General features: G+C 57.3%; 1 protein-coding gene across 3 annotated transcripts in view; it reads right to left on the bottom strand.

The window, feature by feature from the left end:
• Positions 1–17,129, bottom strand: part of LOC142907374 (uncharacterized) — a 68,150-nt gene that overhangs the window by 25,258 nt on the left and 25,763 nt on the right. For 2 of the 3 annotated variants that reach the window (XM_076056852.1, XM_076056851.1), the window contains exons 8-13: positions 15,616–15,672; positions 14,703–14,797; positions 8,114–8,222; positions 5,645–5,762; positions 2,673–2,757; positions 791–1,719 (exon numbers count right to left, since the gene is read on the bottom strand). In XM_076056852.1, coding sequence (XP_075912967.1) covers positions 791–1,719; positions 2,673–2,757; positions 5,645–5,762; positions 8,114–8,222; positions 14,703–14,797; positions 15,616–15,672 — 1,393 coding nt within the window. Of the gene's footprint in view, positions 1–790; positions 1,720–2,672; positions 2,758–5,644; positions 5,763–5,786; positions 7,214–8,113; positions 8,223–14,702; positions 14,798–15,615; positions 15,673–17,129 lie in introns of those variants that run through there. The other variant, XM_076056853.1, reaches the window with a different exon arrangement.

Raw genomic sequence — 17,129 nt, 5'->3', positions numbered from 1 at the left:
AGGCCTGCGCAAGGCATAGTTGAGGCCTATTCAGGGCCCAGTCGAGGCCTACTAGAAGTCCACGTCCAGGCCTACGCAAGGCATTGTTGAGGCCTATTCAGGGCCCAGTTGAGGCCTACTAGAAGTCCGCGTCCAGGCATACGCAAGGCCCAGTCCAGGCCTGCGCAAGGTAAAGTTGAGGCCTATTAAAGATTCAAGGCCTAGTCGAGGCCTACCAAAAGTCCGCGTCCAGGCCTGCGCAAGGCCCAGTCCAGGCTCACACAAGGCCTAGCGCCGAGGGCCCACCCAAGGCGCTGACGGAGGGAGCCGGCGGGGTGAGGCCTAGTTGAGGCCTACTAGAACGCAAGAGTCCGGGCCTATTCAAGGCATAGTTGAGACATCCCAGTAGTCCGGGTCCGGGCCTACGCAAAGGCCCAGGCCTACGCAAGGGCTAGCTGAGGCCTACCAGAAGTCCGAGTCCAGGCCCACGCAAGGCCTGGTCCAGGCCGTTCCCCCGAGGGGCCTGCGGCGAGGGCCTCGAGACCGGGACGCACGGACGGCGAGACGGAGCGAGCGAGCGAGCGGGCGGGCGGAGCGATGGATGGATGGAGGAGCGCCGCTCCAATACCAAGACCGCAGCAGGGCAGGGGGGGGTGTGGGCGGTGAAGGTGGGTGGGCGTGGGGGGCGGGGGAGAACTCTTGTCCGTGGGCTACCGGACGCACGACCAACGGGGGTTGGGGGCGGGGTTGGGGTGTGGGCGGAGCCGACGAATCGACCACGCGCGGAACGCTCCGCCACTGGGGCCCTGACCTTCCCACGGGCCCGCTGGCCGAACGTAGGCCGGACGTTCTCATTCGCTGGCCGGCTAGATGCTGCTGCTGCTGCTGCTGATGATGCTGCTGATGCTGCTGATGCTGATGCTGATGCTGCTGATGCTGCTGATGCTGGTGGTGGTGGTGGTAGACGGGGCTGTGCAGGCCGGACGAAGGCTCGCCACGGCCAAAAAAGCCGTAGGCGGCTCCTCCTCCTCCACCGCCTCCTCCTCCTCCTCCGCCTCCTCCGCCTCCACCGCCTCCTCCGCCTCCTCCTCCTCCGCCTCCTCCGCCTCCACCGCCTCCTCCTCCTCCTCCGCCTCCGGCGGCGGCAGCGGCGGAGCCTCCGAAGGACGATGAAGCGGAAAACCCCTGTGGGTGGTGCTGCTGCTGGTGGTGGTGCTGCTGCTGCTGGTGGTGGTGGTGGTGCGGAGCCGATCCCAGCAGACCCAACGAGTGCCGGTAGGGGCCCGACGCCGATGCCGACGCCGAAGACGCCGACGCCGACGCCGATGCTCCTCGACCTCCGGCGGAAGCCGCCGGTCGGTGCTGCTGCTGCTGGTGGTGGTGGTGAGAACCGGACGGAGTCGAGAGGAGCGGAGGGCCGCCGACGGCGCCGGCGGCCCTGCCGGAGCCGCCGCTGCCGCTCTGCTGCTGCTGCTGCTGGTGGTGGTGGTGGTGGTGTCGGTGGTGCTGGAGCGGCGAAGAGACACGCGGCTGCTGATGCTGCGGATGATGCTGCGGTGGCGGCTGCTGCTGAGGGTGATGCTGCTGCTGCTGCTGCTGCTGCTGCGGGTGATGCTGGCGGTGGTGGCGGTGGTGGTGTCGGTATTGGCAGGTGGCCTTGTTGAGGACGTGGCTGACCTCGGCCGAGTCGTCGACGGGGAAAAGATGGCACAGCTGGGCGCCGACTGTGGGCTCAATCTCCTGCAGTGGGGGGGTGGTGGTGGTGGTGGGGGGTGGGAGGGTGAGTGGGTGGGTGGGTGAGTGGGTGGGTGGGTGAGTGGGTGGGTGGGTGAGTGGGTGGGTGAGTGAGTAAGTGGGTGGGTGAGTGGGTGAGTGGATGAGTGAGTGAGTGGGTGAGTGAGTGGGTGAGTGGGTGGGTGAGTGGGTGAGTGAGTGGGTGAGTGAGTGGGTGGGTGAGTGGGTGGGTGAGTGGGTGAGTGAGTGGGTGAGTGAGTGTGTGAGGGGGTGGGTGAGCGGGTGAGGGGGTGGGTGAGTGAGTGGGTGAGTGAGTGAATGGGTGAGTGGATGAGTGAGTGAGTGAGTGGGTGAGTGAGTGGGTGAGTGAGTGAGTGAGTGGGTGAGTGAGTGGGTGAGTGAGTGGGTAAGTGGATGAGTGAGTGAGTGGGTGAGTGAGTGAGTGAGTGGGTGAGTGAGTGAGTGGGTGAGTGAGTGAGTGAGTGGGTGAGTGAGTGGGTGAGTGAGTGGGTGAGTGAGTGAGTGTGTGAGTGGGTGAGTGAGTGAGTGGGTGAGTGAGTGGGTGAGTGAGTAAGTGGGTGAGTAAGTGGGTGGGTGAGTGGGTGAGTGAGTGAGTGGGTGAGTGGGTGGGTGAGTGAGTGAGTGAGTAAGTGGATGAGTGAGTAAGTGGGTGGGTGAGTGGGTGAGCGGGTGAATGAGTGAGTGAGTGGGTGAGTGAGTGAGTAAGTGAGTGAGTGGGTGAGTGAGTTGGTGAGTGGGTGCGTGAGTGGGGTGAGATGCATAGATCTGTTACGATACACATGTACACGCAAATCCACCCGCACACACACCCCCACCAACCTGCAATCATGCGCACAACATACACAAAGACAAATCTCTCCCAGGTAGCCTCAAGCAAGAGCCACCACCACCACCACCACAGTAATTTGAGGCTGAGCGGACCTAGGGGAGGACGCTACCTGACCATCTCGGCCGATCTTCACTGGCTTGCCGTCATTCCACGGGTTGTAGAGGTGGCACGTCTTGGTGAAAGACAGCTCCTGTCTATGTGGTACATAGATAGAGAGAGGGACACAGAGAGAGACACAGAGAGACACGGGTGGGTGAGTGGGTGGGTGGGTGGGTGGGTGAGTGGGTGGGTGAGTGAGTGAGTGAGTGGGTGAGTGGGTGGGTGAGTGGGTGGGTGAGTGGGTGGGTGGGTGAGTGGGTGGGTGAGTGGGTGAGTGGGTGGGTGGGTGAGTGGGTGAGTGGGTGAGGGGGTGGGTGGGTGAGTGAGTGGGTGAGTGAGTGGGTGAGTGAGTGAGTGGGTGAGTGAGTGGGTGAGTGGGTGAGTGAGTGAGTGGGTGAGTGAGTGGGTGGGTGAGTGAGTGGGTGAGTGAGTGGGTGAGTGAGTGGGTGGGTGAGTGAGTGGGTGGGTGAGTGGGTGGGTGGGTGAGTGGGTGGGTGAGTGGGTGAGTGGGTGGGTGGGTGAGTGGGTGAGTGGGTGAGTGGGTGAGGGGGTGGGTGGGTGAGTGAGTGGGTGAGTGAGTGGGTGAGTGAGTGGGTGAGTGAGTGGGTGAGTGGGTGAGTGAGTGAGTGAGTGGGTGAGTGAGTGGGTGGGTGAGTGAGTGGGTGAGTGAGTGGGTGAGTGAGTGGGTGGGTGAGTGAGTGGGTGGGTGAGTGAGTGGGTGGGTAAGTGAGTGAGTGGGTGAGTGAGTGAGTGGGTGGGTGAGTGGGTGGGTGAGTGAGTGGGTGGGTGGGTGGGTGAGTGAGTGGGTGGGTGAGTGAGTGGGTGGGTGAGTGAGTGGGTGAGTGAGTGAGTGGGTGAGTGAGTGAGTGGGTGAGTGGGTGAGTGAGTGGGTGGGTGAGTGGGTGGGTGGGTGAGTGGGTGAGTGAGTGGGTGGGTGAGTGAGTGGGTGGGTGAGTGGGTGAGTGAGTGGGTGGGTGAGTGGGTGGGTGAGTGGGTGAGTGGGTGAGTGAGTGGGTGAGTGAGTGGGTGAGTGAGTGGGTGAGTGAGTGAGTGGGTGGGTGAGTGAGTGGGTGGGTAAGTGAGTGAGTGGGTGAGTGAGTGAGTGGGTGGGTGAGTGAGTGAGTGGGTGGGTGAGTGGGTGGGTGAGTGAGTGGGTGGGTGAGTGAGTGGGTGGGTGAGTGAGTGGGTGGGTGAGTGAGTGAGTGGGTGAGTGAGTGAGTGAGTGGGTGAGTGAGTGAGTGGGTGAGTGGGTGAGTGAGTGAGTGAGTGGGTGAGTGGGTGGGTGGGTGAGTGAGTGGGTGGGTGAGTGGGTGAGTGGGTGGGTGAGTGAATGGGTGAGTGAGTGGGTGATTGAGTGAGTGAGTGAGTGGGTGGGTGAGTGGGTGGGTGGGTGGGTGAGTGAGTGAGTGGGTGGGTGAGTGAGTGGGTGAGTGAGTGGGTGGGTGGGTGAGTGAGTGGGTGGGTGGGTGGGTGAGTGAGTGGGTGGGTGAGTGAGTGGGTGGGTGGGTGGGTGAGTGAGTGAGTGGGTGAGAGTGAATGAGTGAGTGAGTGAGTGGGTGAGTGGGTGGGTGAGTGAGTGGGTGGGTGAGTGAGTGGGTGAGTGAGTGGGTGGGTGAGTGGGTGGGTGAGTGGGTGAGTGAGTGGGTGAGTGAGTGGGTGGGTGAGTGAGTGGGTGAGTGAGTGGGTGAGTGAGTGGGTGAGTGGGTGGGTGAGTGGGTGAGTGAGTGGGTGAGTGGGTGGGTGGGTGAGTGGGTGGGTGAGTGGGTGAGTGAGTGGGTGAGTGAGTGGGTGGGTGAGTGAGTGGGTGAGTGAGTGGGTGAGTGAGTGGGTGAGTGAGTGGGTGAGTGGGTGGGTGGGTTCAGTGTTAATCACTGAGACTCATAGAACCAGACTAAGGCTCCCCAGGGTTCAGTGTTAATCACTGAGACTCACAGAGCCAGACTAAGGCTCACACAGGGTTCAGTGTTAATCTGTGAGCCAGACTGAGGCTCACTGAGGCTCACTGAGGCTCCCACAGGGCTCACTGAGGCTCACCGAGGTTCACTGAGGCTCACTGAGGCTCACCGAGGTTCACTGAGGCTCACTGAGGTTCACTGAGGCTCACTGAGGCTCACTGAGGCTCACTGAGGCTCACTGAGCCTCACTGGGGCTCACTGAGGCTCACTGAGGCTCACTGAGGTTCACTGAGGTTCACTGAGGCTCACTGAGGTTCACTGAGGCTCAGTGAGGCTCACTGAGGTTCACTGAGGCTCACTGAGGTTCACTGAGGCTCAGTGAGGCTCACTGAGGTTCACTGAGGTTCACTGAGGTTCACTGAGGCTCACTGAGGTCCACTGAGGCTCACTGAGGTTCACTGAGGTTCACTGAGGCTCACTGAGGTTCACTGAGGCTCACTGAGGTTCACCGAGGTTCACTGAGGCTCACTGAGGCTCACTGAGGCTCACTGAGGTTCACTGAGGTTCACTGAGGCTCACTGAGGTTCACTGAGGCTCAGTGAGGCTCACTGAGGTTCACTGAGGCTCACTGAGGTTCACTGAGGCTCAGTGAGGCTCACTGAGGTTCACTGAGGTTCACTGAGGTTCACTGAGGCTCACTGAGGTTCACTGAGGCTCACTGAGGTTCACTGAGGTTCACTGAGGCTCACTGAGGTTCACTGAGGCTCACTGAGGTTCACTGAGGTTCACTGAGGCTCACTGAGGTTCACTGAGGCTCACTGAGGTTCACTGAGGCTCACTGAGGTTCACCGAGGTTCACTGAGGCTCACTGAGGTTCACTGAGGTTCACTGAGGCTCACTGAGGTTCACTGAGGCTCACTGAGGTTCACTGAGGCTCACTGAGGTTTACTGAGGCTCACTGAGGCTCACTGAGGCTCACTGAGGTTCACTGAGGCTCCCACATGGTTCAGTGTGGTCAATGAGGCTCCCACAGGGCTCGCTGAGGCTCAGTGAGGCTCAGTGAGGCTCAGTGAGCCTCCCACTGTACCTGCAAAGCCAGTCGACCCTAAAGACTCCTCCGAGCGCACGAGCGCTAAGACCGGACGGCAGCATCCAGGGCACGGGCGAGCCTCCATGCCGAGACTCGGAGCAGAGACGGGCGAAGCCTGGAGACAGGGAGACACGGGGAGACACGGGGAGACACGGGGAGACACGGGGAGACACGGGGAGACAGGGAGAGAGAGTCATGGCGAGCCTCCGTGCCGAGACTCGGAGCAGAGACGGGCGAAGCCTGGAGACACGGAGACACAGGGAGAGAGACACGGGGAGACACGGGGAGACACGGGGAGACAGGGAGAGAGAGACACGGGGAGACACGGGGAGACAGGGAGAGAGAGTCACGGCGAGCCTCCGTGCCGAGACTCGGAGCAGAGACGGGCGAAGCCTGGAGACACGGGGAGACACGGGGAGACACGGGGAGACACGGGGAGACACGGGGAGAGAGACACGGGGAGACACGGGCAGACACGGGGAGACAGGGAGAGAGAGACACGGGGAGACACAGGGAGACACGGGGAGACAGGGAGAGAGAGACACGGGGAGACACGGGGAGACAGGGAGAGAGAGTCATGGCGAGCCTCCGTGCCGAGACTCGGAGCAGAGACGGGCGAAGCCTGGAGACACGGGGAGACACACGGGGAGACACGGGGAGACGGGGAGACACGGGGAGACACGGGGAGACACACGGGGAGACACGGGGAGACGGGGAGACACGGGGAGACACGGGGAGACACACGGGGAGACACGGGGAGACGGGGAGACACGGGGAGACACGGGGAGACACACGGGGAGACAGGGGGAGACACGGGGAGAGAGACAGGGGGAGACACGGGAGAGAGACACGGGGAGACACGGGGAGAGAGACACGGGGAGACACGGGGAGACGGGGAGACACGGGGAGACACGGGGAGACACACGGGGAGACACGGGGAGACGGGGAGACACGGGGAGACACGGGGAGACACACGGGGAGACACGGGGAGACACACGGGGAGACAGGGGGAGACACGGGGAGAGAGACAGGGGGAGACACGGGAGAGAGACACGGGGAGACACGGGGAGAGAGACACGGGGAGACACGGGGAGACAGGGGGAGACACGGGGAGACAGGGGGAGACAGGGGGAGACACGGGGAGACAGGGGGAGACACACGGGGAGACACGGGGAGATAGGGGGAGACACGGAGACACGGGGAGACACGGGGAGACACGGGGAGACACGGGGAGACACGGGGGAGACACGGGGAGACACGGGGAGACAGGGGGAGACAGGGGGAGACACGGTGAGACACGGGGAGACACGGGGAGACACACGGGGAGACACGGGGAGACACGGGGAGACACGGGGAGACACACGGGGAGACAGGGGAGACACGGGGAGAGAGACACGGGGAGACACGGGGAGAGAGACACGGGGAGAGAGAGACACGGGGAGAGAGACACGGGGAGACACGGGGAGAGAGACACGGGGAGACAGGGAGAGAGAGACACGGGGAGACAGGGAGAGAGAGGCACGGGCGAGCCTCCGTGCCGAGACTCGGAGCAGAGACGGGCGAAGCCTGGAGACACGGGGAGACACGGGGAGACACGGGGAGACACGGGGAGACACGGGGAGACACGGGGAGACACACGGGGAGACAGGGGGAGACACGGGGAGAGAGACACGGGGAGAGAGAGACACGGGGAGAGAGACACGGGGAGACACGGGGAGAGAGACACGGGGAGAGAGAGACACGGGGAGAGAGACACGGGGAGAGAGAGACACGGGGAGAGAGACACGGGGAGACACAGTGAGAGAGAGACACAGAGAGAGAGACACGGGGAGAGAGACACGGGGAGAGAGACACGGGGAGAGAGACACGGGGAGAGAGACACGGGGAGAAAGACACGGGGAGAGAGACACGGGGAGAGAGACACGGGGAGAGAGACACGGGGAGAGAGACACGGGGAGAGAGACACGGGGAGAGAGACACGGGGAGAAAGACACGGGGAGAGAGACACGGGGAGAGAGACACGGGGAGAGAGACACGGGGAGAGAGACACGGGGAGAGAGACACGGGGAGAGAGACACGGGGAGAAAGACACGGGGAGAGAGACACGGGGAGAGAGACATGGAGAAAGAGACACGGGGAGACACGGGGAGAGAGACACGGGGAGAGAGACACGGGGAGACACGGGGAGAGAGAGATGAGGAGTGATGAGGTGTGATGATGAGGTGTGATGAGGTGTGATGATGAGGTGTGATGATGAGGTGTGATGAGGTGACAGTGATGAGGAGTGATGAGGTGTGATGATGAGGAGTGATGATGAGGTGTGATGATGACTTGCCCTGGAACTTGCCGCTCTCCCTGACGGAGTAAACGAGGATCACCGATGAGGTGACAGTGATGAGGAGTGATGATGAGGTGTGATGATGAGGTGTGATGATGAGGTGTGATGATGAGGTGTGAGTGACTTGCCCTGGAACTTGCCGCTCTCCCTGACGGAGTAAACGAGGATCACCGATGGGAAGTCCCGGAAGGATGAGTTCAGTTTCCTCTCGTTGGCGGGAAGAGTGGACCACACTCCCTGGGAGACACACGCAGACACACACAGTGAGACACAGTGAGACAGAGAGACACAGTGAGACACAGGGAGAGAGACACAGAGAGACACACACAGACACACACAGACACACACAGAGACACTCCCTGGGAGACACACGCAGACAGACACAGACACACAGTGAGACACAGACACACACAGTGAGACACAGAGACACAGACACACACAGAGACACAGAGTGAAACGCAGAGAGACACAGACACAGTGAGACACACAGAGACACAGTGAGACACAGACACACACAGTGAGACACACACAGAGACACAGTGAGACACAGAGACACACACAGACACACACAGAGACACTCCCTGGGAGACACACGCAGACAGACACAGACACACAGTGAGACACAGAGACACACACAGAGAGACACAGACACACAGAGTGAGACACACTCCCTGGGAGACACACGCAGACAGACACAGACACACAGTGAGACACAGAGAGACACAGAGAGACACAGACACACACAGTGAGACACACACTCCCTGGGAGACACACGCAGATACACACAGACACACAGTGAGACAGAGAGACACAGAGACACACAGTGAGACACACACAGAGACACACAGACACACGCAGACACACACAGACACACAGTGAGACACAGAGACACACACAGAGAGACACAGACACACAGAGTGAGACACACACTCCCTGGGAGACACACGCAGACACACACAGACACACAGTGAGACAGAGAGACACACACAGAGAGACACAGACACACAGAGTGAGACACACACTCCCTGGGAGACACACGCAGACACACACAGTGAGACACAGTGAGACACAGAGACACACACAGAGAGACACAGACACACAGAGACACAGACACACACAGAGACACACAGAGACACAGTGAGACACAGACACACAGAGTGAGACACACACTCCCTGGGAGACACACGCAGACACACACAGACACACAGTGAGACAGAGAGACACACACAGACACACACAGACACACAGTGAGACACAGAGACACAGAGAGACACACAGTGAGACACAGTGAGACACAGACACACACAGAGACACAGTGAGACACAGACACACGTAGAGAGACACAGTGAGACACACACTCCCTGGGAGACACACGCAGACACACACAGTGAGACACAGTGAGACACAGTGAGACACACACTCCCTGGGAGACACACGCAGACACACACAGTGAGACACAGTGAGACACACACTCCCTGAGAGACACACGCAGACACACACAGACACACAGTGAGACAGAGAGACACAGAGACACACAAAAAGAGACACAGAGACACACAGACACACACAGAGACACACAGAGACACAGTGAGACACAGACACACAGAGTGAGACACACACTCCCTGGGAGACACACGCAGACACACACAGACACACAGTGAGACACAGAGACACAGTGAGACACAGAGACACACGCAGACACACACAGAGACACAGTGAGACAGAGTGAGACACAGTGAGACACAGACACACACAGAGACACAGTGAGACACAGACACACACAGTGAGACACACACAGAGACACACAGACACACACAGAGACACTCCCTGGGAGACACACGCAGACAGACACAGACACACAGTGAGACACAGAGACACACACAGAGAGACACACAGTGAGACAGTGAGACACAGTGAGACACAGACACACACAGAGACACAGTGAGACACAGACACACACAGACACACACAGAGACACTCCCTGGGAGACACACGCAGACAGACACAGACACAGTGAGACACAGAGACACAGAGACACACACAGACACACACAGAGACACACACAGAGACACACAGACACACAGTGAGACAGAGAGACACAGAGACACAGTGAGACACAGAGAGACATAGACACACGTAGAGAGACACACAGTGAGACAGTGAGACACAGTGAGACACAGACACACACAGAGACACTCCCTGGGAGACACACGCAGACAGACACAGACACACAGTGAGACACAGAGACACACACAGACACACACAGAGACACACACAGAGACACACAGACACACAGTGAGACACAGAGACACACGCAGACAGACACAGACACACAGTGAGACACAGAGACACAGAGAGACACAGACACACAGAGTGAAACGCAGAGAGACACAGACACAGTGAGACACACAGAGACACAGTGAGACACAGACACACACAGTGAGACACACACTCCCTGGGAGACACACGCAGCCAGACACAGACACACAGTGAGACACAGAGACACACACAGACACACACAGAGACACAGTGAGACACACACAGACACACACAGACACACACAGAGACACACAGAGACACTCCCTGGGAGACACACGCAGACAGACACAGACACACAGTGAGACACAGTGAGACACAGAGAGACACAGTGAGACAGAGAGACACAGAGACACACAGTGAGACACACACAGAGACACACGCAGAGAGACGCAGAGACACAGTGAGACACACACAGAGACACAGAGACACAGTGAGACACACAGTGAGACAGTGAGACACAGAGACACACAGTGAGACACAGAGACACACACAGAGACACACAGAGACACAGTGAGACACAGAGAGACACAGAGAGACACAGAGACACACAGAGACACACACAGAGACACACGCAGAAAGACACACGCAGAAAGACACACACAGAGACACACAGACACACACAGACACACACAGAGACACACACAGAGACACACAGAGACACACACAGAGACACACAGACACACACAGACACACACAGAGACACACACAGAGACACACAGAGACACACACAGTGAGACACACGCAGAGAGACACAGAGACACAGTGAGACACAGTGAGACACAGAGACACACACAGACACACAGTGAGACAGAGAGACACAGAGACACAGTGAGACAGAGAGACACACACAGAGACACAGTGAGACACAGAGACACAGAGAGAAACAGCCACACACAGAGACACAGTGAGACACAGTGAGACACACAGTGAGACACACACACAGAGAGACACACAGTGAGACAGTGAGACACAGAGACACAGTGAGACGCACGCAGAGAGACACAGAGACACAGTGAGACAGAGAGACACAGAGACACAGTAAGACACAGAGACACAGAGAGACACAGACACACACAGAGACACAGTGAGACAGTGAGACACACAGTGAGACACACACACAGAGAGACACAGTGAGACAGTGAGACACAGAGACACAGTGAGACGCACGCAGAGAGACACAGAGACACAGTGAGACAGAGAGACACAGAGACACAGAGAGACACAGAGAGACACAGACACACAGAGACACAGTGAGACAGTGAGACACACAGTGAGACACACACACAGAGAGACACACAGTGAGACAGTGAGACACAGAGACACAGTGAGACGCACGCAGAGAGACACAGACACACGCAGAGAGACACAGAGACACAGTGAGACACAGTGAGACACAGACACACAGTGAGACACAGTGAGACACAGAGAGACACAGTGAGACAGAGAGACACAGAGACACACAGTGAGACACACACAGAGACACACGCAGAGAGACGCAGAGACACAGTGAGACACACACAGAGAGAGACACAAGTGAGACAGTGAGACACAGTGAGACGCACGCAGAGAGACACAGAGACACAGTGAGACAGAGAGACACAGAGACACAGTGAGACACAGAGACACAGAGAGACACAGACACACACAGAGACACAGTGAGACAGTGAGACACAGTGAGACACACACAGAGACACACAGTGAGACAGTGAGACAGAGACACAGTGAGACGCACGCAGAGAGACACAGACACACACAGAGAGACACAGAGACACAGTGAGACACAGAGACACAGAGACACAGTGAGACACACAGAGACACAGTGAGACACACGCAGACAGACACACAGACACGCAGAGAGACACAGAGACACAGTGAGACAGTGAGACACACAGACACAGTGAGACACACAGTGAGACACACACAGTGAGACACACAGACACACAGTGAGACACAGAGACACAGTGATACACACAGACACAGTGAGACACACGCAGAGAGACACACGCAGTGAGACACAGAGACACAGTGAGACATGCAGTGACACAGTGAGAGACACAGAGAGACACACAGAGAGACACACAGAGACACACAGAGAGACACACAGAGACACACACAGTGAGACACACAGAGACACACAGTGAGACACACACAGTGAGACACAGTGAGACAGTGAGACACACAGAGAAACAGTGAGACACAGTGAGACACACACAGAGACACAGAGACACACACAGAGACACACAGTGAGACACACACAGAGACACACAGTGAGACACACACAGAGACACAGAGTGAGACACACACAGAGACACACAGTGAGACACACTGAGACACACGCAGTGAGACACACACACAGTGAGACACAGAGACACACACAGAGACACACAGTGAGACACAGTGAGACACACAGTGAGACACACACAGTGAGACACACAGAGACACACACAGACACACAGAGACACACAGAGACAAACACACAGACACACACAGAGACACACACAGACACACACAGTGAGACACACACAGTGAGACACAGAGACACACAGAGACACACAGAGACACACAGACACACACAGAGACACACGGTGAGACAGTGAGACACGCAGAGACACACACAGTGAGACACACAGAGACACACAGAGACACGCACAGAGACACACACACAGTGACACACACAGAGACACAGAGAGACACACACAGTGAGACACAGAGACACACAGAGACACAGAGAGACACACAGTGAAACACACACAGAGACACACACAGAGACACACACAGAGACACATACAATGAGACACACACAGAGACACACAGAGACACACACAGTGAGACACAGTGAGACACACAGATAGACACAGAGACACCGTGTCTCTCTCTCTCCCCGTGTCTCTCTCTCCCCGTGTCTCTCTCTCTCCGTGTCTCTCTCTCTCCCCATGTCCCCCCATGTCTCTCTCCCCGTGTCTCTCTCTCCCCGTGTCTCTCTCTCCCCGTGTCTCTCTCTCCCCGTGTCTCTCTCCCCATGTCTCTCTCTCCCCGTGTCTCTCTCTCTCCCCGTGTCTCTCTCGCTCCCCATGTCTCTCTCTCCCCGTGTCTCTCTCTCCCCGTGTCTCTCTCTCCCTCCGTGTCTCTCTCTCTCCCCGTGTCTCTCTCTCCCCGTGTCTCTCTCTCTCCCCGTGTCTCTCTCTCCCCGTGTCTCTCTCTCCCCGTGTCTCTCTCTCTCCCTGAGTCTCTCTCTCTCCCCGTGTCTCTCTCCCCATGTCTCTCTCTCTCCCGGTGTCTCTCTCTCCCCGTGTCTCTCTTTCTCCCTGAGTCTCTCTCTCTCCCCGTGTCTCTTTCCCCATGTCTCTCTCTCTCCCAATGTCTCTCTCTCCCCGTGTCTCTCTCTTCCCGTGTCTCTCTCTCTCTCCCCGTGTCTCTCTCTCTCCCCGTGTCTCTCTCCCCGTGTCTCTATCTCTCCCCGTGTCTCTCTCCCCGTGTCTCTATCTCTCCCCGTGTCTCTATCTCTCCCCGTGTCTCTCTCACCGTGTCTCTCTCCCCGTGTCTCTCTCCCCGTGTCTCTCTCTCCCCGTGTCTCGCTCTCCCCGTCTCTCTCTCTCCCCGTGTCTCTCTCTCCCCGTGTCTCTCTCTCTCCCCGTGTCTCTCTCTCTCCCCATGTCTCTCTTCCCGTGTCTCTCTCTCTCCCCGTGTCTCTCTCTCCGTGTCTCTCTTCCCGTGTCTCTCTCCCCGTGTCTCTCTCTCTCTCCGTGTCTCTCTCTCTCTCCCCGTGTCTCTCTCTCCCCGTGTCTCTCTCTCTCTCCCCGTGTCTCTCTCTCCCCGTGTCTCTCTCTCCCCGTGTCTCTCTCTCTCCCCGTGTCTCTCTCTCTCCCCGTGTCTCTCTCTCCCCGTGTCTCTCTCCCTGTGTCTCTCTCTCCCCCGGTGTCTCTCTCCCCGTGTCTCTCTCTCTCCCCGTGTCTCTCTCCCCGTGTCTCTCTTCCCGTGTCTCTCTCCCCGTGTCTCTCTCTCTCCCCGTTTCTCTCTCCCTGTGTCTCTCTCTCCCCGTGTCTCTAACTCCCCGTGTATCTCTCCCCGTGTCTCTCTCTCTCCCCATGTCCCCCCGTGTCTCTCTCCCCGTGTCTCTCTCTCTCCCTGTGTCTCTCTCTCCCCGTGTCTCTCTCTTCCCGTGTCTCTCTCCCTGAGTCTCTCTCTCTCCCCGTGTCTCTCTCTCCCCGTGTCTCTCTCTCCCCGTGTGTCTCTCTCTCTCCCCGTGTCTCTCTCTCCCCGTGTGTCTCTCTCTCTCCCCGTGTCTCTCTCTCCCCGTGTCTCTCTCTCTCCCCGTGTCTCTCTCTCCCCGTGTCTCTCTCCCCGTGTCTTTTTCTCTCCCCATGTCCCCCCGTGTCTCTCTCCCCGTGTCTCTCTCACCTTGGCTTTAGAGAGAGCGACATTCTCATAATTGTTACTTTTGATCAGGAAGAATTTTGCATCCTCCAGAAGCTGTCTCAGGCGAGAAGTCACATCTGCCGCACCAACACCATCATCATCATCAGTAGTAGTAGTATCATCATCATCAGTAGTAGTAGTATCATCATCAGTAGTAGTATCATCATCATCAGTAGTAGTATCATCATCATCAGTAATAGTATCATCATCAGTAGTAGTATCATCATCAGTAGTAGTATCATCATCAGTAGTAGTATCATCATCATCAGTAGTAGTATCATCATCATCAGTAGTAGTATCATCATCATCAGTAGTGGTATCATCATCATCAGTATTATCATCATCATCATCAGTAGTAGTATCATCATCATCAGTAGTAGTATCATCATCATCAGTAGTAGTATCATCATCAGTAGTAGTATCATCATCATCATCATCAGTAGTAGTATCATCATCAGTAGTAGTAGTAGCAGCATCATCATCAGTAGTAGTATCATCATCATCAGTAGTAGTATCATCAGAAGTAGTATCATCATCATCATCAATAGTAGTAGTATCATCATCAGTAGTAGTATCATCATCAGTAGTAGTATCATCATCATCAGTAGTAGTAGTATCATCATCAGTAGTAGTATCATCAGTAGTAGTAGTATCATCATCAGTAGTAGTAGCATCATCATCAGTAGTAGTATCATCACCACCACCACCATCACCACCATCATCATCATCACCACCACCATCATCATCATCACCACCACCATCACAATCATCATCACCACCACCATCACCATCATCACCACCACCACCACCATCATCACCACCACCATCACCACCATCACCACCATCACCACCATCATCACCACCATCATCACCACCATCACGGTGCCAGCCTCACCTCTTCGCACGGCACGAACTGACGATGGCAACTTCTCCTTGTGACTCTTCCTCGAGTCTACACAGCGAGACACACACACACACAGTGACACACACACAGTGACACACACACACAAAGACAAAGATCCCCCATATAGCCTTAACAGACTGTAGGGGCAAGTGCTGTTAGCGAGCACCTATGAAGGCCGGAACGGTACACGAGGGGGTGGGTGGCCAGCACCACGCCCGACCGCCTTTGTCTCCCCAGTGACGATGTTTACACACCGCACCAGGTACTCATTTGAGGCTGAGTCGACCTAGGGGAGGCCCGGGACCGGTTCAGATAATCGTCACTGGTGTTGGCCGTGAGCGGGAATCGAACCCGGGTCGCCAGGGTCATAGCGCAGCGTAGCGCTAACCGCTACACTATCGCTCCCCACACACACACACAGTGACACACACACAGTGACACACACAGTGACACACACAGTGACACACACACAGTATCACACACACAGTGACACAACAACAACCGCCATTCGCCACTAAGTGGCGGTGACGTCACCACGACGCTTGTGCCAGGCTATGTGCACCCTGAGGCCACGTGAAGTGTCGAACGCCCGCTGGCAGGAGGTCACGGGGCAGACCCAGCAGGTGCCACAGGTCGACTGACTGAGATGACTGAGATGAGTGACTGATGCACCACCTGTGCCCCCTACTGTGCCAACCTGCTGTGCTTTAGCCACCCGGCGCTCCGCTCGTTGTTCTGAGCGTCGCTCCTCCGCCCTCCGTTATTGTTGGAGGGCGACTGCCTCCAACTGCCCAGTAGCATCCTTCACGAGCCTCCTCCACAGAGGCCGATCTTGACACCGCTGGTACCGGTCATCGGCAAGTCCACTCAGCTCCACGTCCTCCTGTACCACATCACTCCATCTCTTCTCTAGCCGGTGCCGCGCCCGCTTAGCCCCCTCAATCCGGCCGACCAAAAGCTGTTTCGGCATGCGGTGGCTGGGCATGCGGGCTACATGACCCAGCCATCGCAGCCTTGCCTGCCGGAGGAGCTCACCGATGGGACCCTGCCCAGATCTTTCAAGGATTTGTGAGCTCCTCACACAATCCAGTCTGGTTAAACCCAGGATGGATCGTAGGCAGGCCAGCCTAAATGTTTCTAACCGGCGAAGATGTTCCATTAGGGGGGTCCACGTTTCGCAAGCGTAGAGAAGGGAGGGAATGACCGTGGCCGAGAAGACCTGAAGCTTAGTGCGGAGCGACAGACCAGGTAGCTTCCACACAGCGTTACGCAACCGATGAAAAGATATTGCCGCTCGACTGATTCGGAGTGAGACCTCTGCTGTTAAACTGGAGCCAGTCATAAGCACACTGCCCAGGTATGGGAAAATCTCCACTCTCTTCACAACTGCCCCATCACCGATTGGGAGTTGTGGGGGTGGAGTGTCCGATGGTACAAAATACCCAGGCAGGTGCTTAGTTTTGGTGGGGCTGATGGTAAGGCCCCACCTCTTAGTGGCACGCTCC

The sequence above is a fragment of the Petromyzon marinus genome, chromosome 78 (assembly GCF_048934315.1).
Source record: "Petromyzon marinus isolate PM22_M1 ecotype Great Lakes invasive population chromosome 78, UKy_Petmar_22M1.pri1.0, whole genome shotgun sequence".
Taxonomy (NCBI): Eukaryota; Metazoa; Chordata; class Hyperoartia; order Petromyzontiformes; family Petromyzontidae; genus Petromyzon; species Petromyzon marinus.
The sequence above is the reverse complement of the archived record's forward strand: the minus strand, read 5'-3'. Positions and strand labels throughout refer to the sequence as shown.